At 51.0% G+C, this 7611-nt stretch overlaps 1 protein-coding gene across 1 annotated transcript; it reads right to left on the bottom strand.

Annotated features, from left to right (window-relative positions):
- Window positions 1-1578: 1578 nt before the first annotated feature.
- SMAC4_04894 (uncharacterized protein) lies at window positions 1579-3724 on the bottom strand (the record flags this gene model as incomplete). The annotated part of the gene is made up of 1 exon (XM_024655764.2): window positions 1579-3724. The coding sequence occupies one exon, from the start codon at window positions 3722-3724 to the stop codon at window positions 1862-1864; it is 1863 nt and encodes a 620-aa protein (XP_024511035.1). The 3' UTR covers window positions 1579-1861.
- Window positions 3725-7611: the final 3887 nt, after the last annotated feature.

The following is a 7611-nucleotide window of genomic DNA, read 5'->3' as shown; positions in this document are numbered from 1 at the left end:
CCTGGGGGAGGAGAGGTGCCTTGCATTGCATTGCATTAGCAGCAGCAGCATTGAGTTTTTAAGTTTATCATTCATCATTTGTCGTTGATCATTGATCATTCGTGGAACTTTTCTCGTAGAATTTTCGCGCAGAGTTTCCCGTGCAGTTTCACTGGGGAGTTTGGTTCTAGGTCTGGACAGCCCAGGCCAGAGAACACTTAAAAGCGAAAATCGAAAGAGGCAACCACCACCTACCATAAAACAGGTGTTTGTTTCTCGTTATCCCGGCTTAGTCTTGTATGGATGGGACGGGAGACCATATTTGACATGGCATGGCATGGCATGACATGGCGTGGTGATGACAGGTGATAGGTGAAGGGTGCCCCTGGAGGATAGCTCGGATACAGGTAGATATCGACACGTCGGTAAAGCCAAAGTCAGGGACTAGCACATAGGACCAAGCTTTGGAAGGAATTCTCAAACTTTGAAATGTGAAATATCAAATATGGCAAATATCCAGATTTTCCATTTTAGCGAGCACAACATGCAGAGATCCCTTATTGCGATACGATATTGCAGTGTGAATATGACCATGTCCCATATGTTGAGGTGGCTCAGATGAGTGGGCAGTCAACTCGTTGATTGTTGATCAAGCTAGTTATGTTCTGTAATTCCTGTTCGGAGTTTGGACAAGACAAATACCAACACCAACATCGACGCCAACCGACACATGTTCAGCCTCTATGGTAGAGCAGTGAAGTGTCGAGATTAAATCTCAGCTGAGGGCTTGGTTTCCTACCATCGTCACCACCACATTACCAGAAGACGACTTAATGCGCTCTGAGCCTTGCATGTTCTTAAGGAAAAAGACTTGAGGAAAAAAAAAAGACCTAGGGAAAAGACCCAAGGAAAATGAGACCGAGAGATACCTCTTGAAACTGCCTAGGTACCTAAGGAAAAGCTGCAGAGAGAAAAGCCGCAGAGAGAGAAGCCAGCAGTACCAGTACAGTCTCGCTTCAAGTCGTGGATTGGATTTTTGGGGTGTGGTTCTTTCGTGGTACCATAGTGGTACTCGTAGTGGTAAAAGTCCTTTGTTTACTTCCAAAAAAAAAAAGGGGGCTAGCCATTCATTCAGTTAGGTTAGCCACACCCACTCACTCGCCCTTGCTCTCACGGAGTTGTGGATAAGGAACGGCGTGAGAAATTAGTCGGAGGTTACGTACAGTAAGGCATTTCGACTTTGACTTGGATTCCCAGCTGGGTTACGATAAAAGAGCAATCAATGAATTGTGCTTCTTTCGACGAGACAGGCGTTAATTCTTTTCAGTTTTTTGAGTTTTTCAGTTTTGAGTTTTCGGGTTTCAATTTTTCAGTTTGAGGCATTCAATATTCTTTGTTTTCTCTTCGTCTACTCGTGTCTGCTTCTAAGAGGTGATCTGACTCTCTCATCTCTCTTCGTTCTTCACAAAGGTAAGTTACTAACTATTATCCTTCCTCCGATTCCTCCAGTTCCCCCATCTGCCCGATGCCTCCCAAAACTTCCGTAGCCAAAAATGTAAAACGATGTTTGAATGAAAAATTGCCAGTACCGTTAAGAATGGAAAATGATGCTAAGTAAATGCTCTCTTTCATGTCCCTTCCTTCCATAGTACCAAATGTAATCCAATAACCAGTTGTGCCAATGTCTGCCAATGTGTGCCAGTGCAGTGATGGTATATGCGTGAAAATGCCATATGCATGATGAAAATGTGAAGATGTGTGCGTGTGTGTGTGTGTCTCATCTTCCTCCTCCTCCGTCTTCCTTGTCTTGTCTCATGTCTCTCGTTCCCTCTTATATAGATATACCTCCTTCCTTTATCTCTTCATTCCTTCGACATCATCACTATGGCTTAACATCCCCCTTCAACTCCCCCTCCACCTCGCTCCTGACCCCTCTACACCACCTCACCACCGCCTCCTCAAACTGCACCCACATCCTCCCCGCCTCTTCCATATTTTCCAGCTTGCCGTCCTTGGCATACTGCAACCCCAGCGCATCGCACTTGATCATTATCTCCCACCTCAGCTCAGCAGCCTTCATCCAGTACCTCAAATTATCCGCCGCCCGATATGGCTTTTGCGTGTCCGCGTGGAAACTGGGGATAGCACCGAACCTCCTCCTACTTTTCCTTACGGCACAGTTGTGCAGATGCACTAGTCTTATCCCGTTACTCAACTCTCTCAAAAACGGCGTTGGTTCCGGGTTTGGTTGACTCCTGTCGATGGGTGTCCACTTTGGCAACGGCGGGAGATTTGACAGCGGTGGCGGAAGGGGTAGATCAGCAAACATGGAGTGAATGAACGCTTCCTCGCGCTCGATCTGATTCCCATTCTCATCCGTCGGCCAGTTCTCCGGTTTTAGCCAGGTCCAGGACTCGCGCTCCTTCTGCTCGGCGGCTTCCATCTCGTCTTCTTTGGAGAGCATGTCGCGCAGGGACTTGATCCATTGGTTCATAGTCTGGAACTCGTCGTCGCGCATACCGCCCATGAACCCGCGGGTTGCCATTCTCTTGAGGATATCCATTACTGCCAGGAGGTGAGAGCGTATGTCTCTCTCGGACTTGATGGCGTCTAATCGATCTGGGCGCTCGTGCGCAGTATAGTAGATCTTGGCGGCGCGAATGGCGAGGGTCATGACGTCGAGGATGTGCATCCCTTGGATTTCGTACCAGCCGGTTGGGTTGAGGGGAACCGTGGGGGTGACGGGGGTGGAGGGTTCTTGGTCGGAGGAGTTCTGTTTTGATGTGTCGGAGAGGAGTATGGCAGGTGGGACGACGAATCGGTCTGACGGTGAAGAAGACTCGTCGGCGGGCGCGGTGGCTTCTTTGGCTTCTTTTAAAGATCGTTCGGCGTCGTTGAGTGCACTTGTTAGGTCGGACCGGAGCTCCTCCATCGATGGAGGTTTCGGGATCGGCTTTTCGCGGTGGTTGTACGTTGAGACTGTTGGCGGGAGCATATGTTGCGGGTCTGTTTCCTCATCATAATCCGATCCGTACTCCTCCTCGGGCGGTGGCGGCTGGAATTCCATGTTATGCTCGTCCCCTGTGGGCGACCTGATCTCGTGCTCGAGCCCTGGGGTTTTAGGACTGCTGCCCATGGAGGCATAGCTCGAATCGTTCTCAAAGCTCAAGACTCTAGGTATTGTGTAGTCGCCATCCTCGAGCTGGGACATTTCGAGTGTTTTCGCCCGCTGGCGTTTCCGAGCAAACTGGGCGCCCTTGCCATCCAGCAGCCCCGTCCGAGCGAAGTAGTACTGCAGGTGGGCGATGCTTCCGAGACTCAGGACGGATTCGCGCTGGCGGGCGCTCTGGGCAAAGTCTGTTCCTTGAGGGCGCATGTAGCCCCGTCGCTTACTGCTGCTTCCTGACGAGATGGAGGAGTTAGCCGTTAACGAGTCCAAGCTTCCGGTAGAATCCCGTATCCACGAGTTATCGCGGGATCGGAGAAAGAAGTGGCCAAGCGTACTGATGTCGGACCGGCGCGTGGTGATGGGGAAGGTGCCGGACGAGGAGCGCGAAAAGGCCGAGCTGGCGTCGCTTCCGAGGGAGTCGCGCGAGTGTTCCGTGGTTCCTGATCCGTGGGAGATGGCCGAGGTGGCAGAGGCACAGCGCATGAACTTGTGAGCGGGAGCACCAACGGCCGGCGAGGGCAGAGCCTCGGGTGACTCGCACCGGGCCACGGAGGCATTCTCTGGTGAAGCGCTCATCCTAGCGGTCCCGGTATGTGTTATGTCCACGCGCGGGTGGCTTCAGGTATGTCTCGAATAGTGTCTCTCGACGATGGGTTACACTCGTGTATATATCCGTTTGGCAGGTCTCGGGTATCTGCTGGCCTCGTCGTGGGCGGTCGAGCTTTGAGGTAGGAGGATGAGAAGGAGGGGAAGGTCTCGAATTGGGCGCTGACGTATAGCGAGGGATGTCGATCGTTATTGTGCTCTTGACATGCCTCAAGGCGGAGATGAAGGCAGTGGCAGTGATCAGAGGTTCGACCGAGGCTGTGGTGGGTAAGTGGACAGTTAAAAGCTTGGTGATGACCAACGCTCTTTGAAAAGAGATTGTCAAATAAGTTTGAAGCCTTGTCTCCGGGAACTGTTACGGGACTGTGCCCCAAAGAGATCCACAGCGGAAGGAAGCGATGGAGTGGTTGTGTGGAAGAAACAGAAGGGAAAGATGTCAGGCTTCGATGACTGAGTCAGGGGTTTGCCTCTGCTGTGCGTACATGGGCATGCAGGCACAGGAAATGAGGAAGGGGCTTTCTGGTGATTTGTCGTGAAAGGTGTGTTGGGCTTCCGGAAAGTGGACGACGGAGCGAAAGGAAGAAGCAGATGTTGGAGTGTCGGGAGCTCATCCAGATCGGGTGACGGTGTGGTGTGCTGGCGTTAGGCTGCTAGCACCTCAACGTCTTAACTAAACCCCGCTCATTGCTTCTGCTCGCTGCAGGTGCTGCCCTTGCAGTTGCAGCCAAGTGGAAGCGGAGCACCACGCGTGCACCCAGCAGGCCTTTGGCTGTTAGTCCGCGCTAGTGCAGTCACGGCAGTGTCAGTTAAGATGGCCGGACCTTTGCATGCGTCCACTAACACCTAGCGACAAGCCTGACATTTTGACAGTAGCGGGGAAAGATAGACAGTTGCACTGACAGGGGCTTGCACTAACAATTCGTCACTGGCCACATTTCCGGAGGATCTTCCTATTCATCGCTTCGCATCGCCATCATCCATCTCCGATCCCTTGGGGAAATCTGATTGGTTGGAGGAGACTATAGTTGAAGCGAGCAAACAGGCCAGTACGACGGCGTTGAGGTGAGACGAATCTCCATTGTTCTTTGAGTCCGTCGGCTTGGTTTGTTGACATTGGACGGATGGCGTTCAGGGGTTGGCTGGTATCTCTTCCGTACTCCTCCCTTGGCCTCCCTTGTGATAGCACTAACATTTTGTCCATGTACTAGGGAATCCCCTCTACCTTGACCTTGACACGACTATAAACGAGCGGCCCGTCAGACCAGTGACTAGTTTCCTCGGTGCTTACCTATCCCGACCTCTGACCTATCCAAGTCCATCGATTCCCGTATATTCCGAACAAGCTCCGCGGTCCCGTTACGTAGTGTAGTATGCAACCACGGAAGAAGAGCGGGTGCTGCCGAGTCACTGCAATTTCCTTGTCAGTATCCATCTAGCATATGTATACCATCATCCATCCCGTCAATCCCGGCCGGTGAGATAGGTCCTGTTTCAGAGTTTCAGACGTTGACAGCTTGCAAGTCAGTGCCTAATCAGTAACCTCGGTCAACATATTACACAAATCGTGAAATGTCACGCTTCGCCATGAGTATATCCAGATGGTGAGAGGGTTCCGTTGGTGGTGACACCATGTACAGGTTAGTACCGCGGTAGCACGAGCTGAGGGAGACGAGAGCCAAACAAAAAAGACAAAGAAACACACACAGACCTGGAGCCTCTTTTGTGAAACAGAAGCTCTACTCCAAAAAGAACAGGAAGAACCCATGTCCTTACAAGTTCTACGAAACGTCCAAGATTCTGTCATCCATTCAGATGGAAGACTGCCAACCCCACATAGGAACTAACGGTCCACTCCATGTTGGTGTTGAGCATGCGAGGCATGTCAGGTACGAAGCCGTGAGCTGCGATGCGATGTTGGCTTTTTGAGAGGCTTCCCTTCTCTTGACTTCTTCATCCATCCAAACACCTAACTACTTATTGGAACGCAAATCTCCAGATATGTCTCTCCCGCTGGAACTCAATGTCTCTGCGCATTCTTCAAATGCTGTCTCAGCAATACACTTTGCTCAGACGCTCAGACAGACATCAGCCATCCGCTGGTTGCCGAGAAACCCGCGATTATTTTCTCTCGGTACAACATCTCTTGCCATGTCTCAGCAGTCAATCTGCATTCTTGACTTTTGCCCTCTGAGCTGACTACCACATCTGGTTTAGTTCCAACGCCGATGTTGGGCAGGGGTACCCTTAATTTCCAGGTTGACAAGACCCCTGGACGTTCAGTAACAAAATGAACCGCCGTAGCCAGTGGGAGTGCTTGGGGTGGTAATTGTAATTGCGCACCCGAGTGGGAGGGTAGCCGATATCAATATCGCTTGGTTGAAAGTTGCGACCTTGTCATTTGCTAGAGAGAAGGAGAGAAGAGAAGATCCCCCAGATGGTGATGGTGATGGCCGTGATGGACTGGTCGAGATGCTGGGATGCAGAAGAACAAAAAGATATCACGTCCTTATGGGTGGATGGAGAAGAATGCGGGGAGCGGCAATTATTTATGTTAGTGAAGATGTTGTCAATTACGAGCTGGATAGTGGGCACTCATCTCACTTATCGAGGGAGAAGATACATGCCAAAGAATGCGAGCGAAACCATTGAAATCTACATATCTGTCATTCTCCAGTCACTATTCGGAGCTTCTTGATCGAGCTCTCTTGTCAGAATGTTTCAAAGCATGGTGGTTGACTCTTGCACATCTTGTCAAAGGCTCAACGTGATTGGCTGTTGCCACAGTGGATTAGTGTGCTGAAACCCATCACAACTCTGGGGGGGAGGGGGAGGGGAGGAAAGAATGGCGTAAATTCCCCAAATTACCTCGACGACTGCGGGTGTTTCCAGAAATAAGCAGCAGCAGCAAATAAGCCCCTTCCACTTTTCTGTCCTTTCCTTTCTTCACTGCGGTTCCCTTATGATTCTTTCCCATTTCTCATCTACCTTAATTCATAGTAATTTTGGGACCAAAGGCTAGACCATTCTCTCCTGGTTCTGTTGTTGCTGTTATCTGCTCTGTTGGACCGACTCACTTGGAAAGAGACTCCATTCTGTTCTCCATTCTCCAATTGGTGACGGCATCCAATCCTCAGCCAGTTCACACTCAAGACCAACTCATTGCCAAGCCCGGCGTCACACTCTACCAATTTCACCCTTCTGTCACCTCTGAACACGGACAACCACACAATCTCATCCTCGGCATTTCTCTCTCTCTCAGTCTTCAATCTCGACTATCTCCTCAACTAATCGCAAACCATTCGAGGCTTGTCGCATCTCCTGTCGCATCCATTCTTGCTTGCTCCGAAACAACACACACAACACTCCCCTCGCCGGTATTAACGGGACCCCTACAGTACATTCTGCGCAAACCTCTTGTCATACCTGGCCCGACCCTAAACCTCAGCCAACCTCACCAATCGCAATCGCGACAACCGCCAGCCCAGTCCTGATCGCCGAGCGGGGATACTTGGAGACTTGACCTCATAGCCTCAACCCATTACCGCATTCGCCCGTCAAAAAAGAAAGAAACACTGTCCACACAACTACGCTAGCAAGGCATCACACATTCACAGAGGCAGCTGCTTGCTGCATGCACGCCCACGTCCGCTGCTCCCTCGCGTGAAGGAGTTAAGAAAGTGTTGCCTGCGACCAGGAAAGCTGCAGCATCGCAACGTCGCCTAGCCTATCTGAGCCTGTAGCTGCCATCCATTGGCGTCGATTGGCCTCTCTCGGGCTCTAGAACCAGTCACCGTCTCGAACCCGGGCCACGAGCTGGACCAATAATCACCAAGACACCCAGCAAGAAAAAATAATCC

Source organism: Sordaria macrospora, chromosome 1 (genome assembly GCF_033870435.1).
Source record: "Sordaria macrospora chromosome 1, complete sequence".
In the NCBI taxonomy this organism is placed as follows: Eukaryota; Fungi; Ascomycota; class Sordariomycetes; order Sordariales; family Sordariaceae; genus Sordaria; species Sordaria macrospora.
The sequence above is the reverse complement of the archived record's forward strand: the minus strand, read 5'-3'. Positions and strand labels throughout refer to the sequence as shown.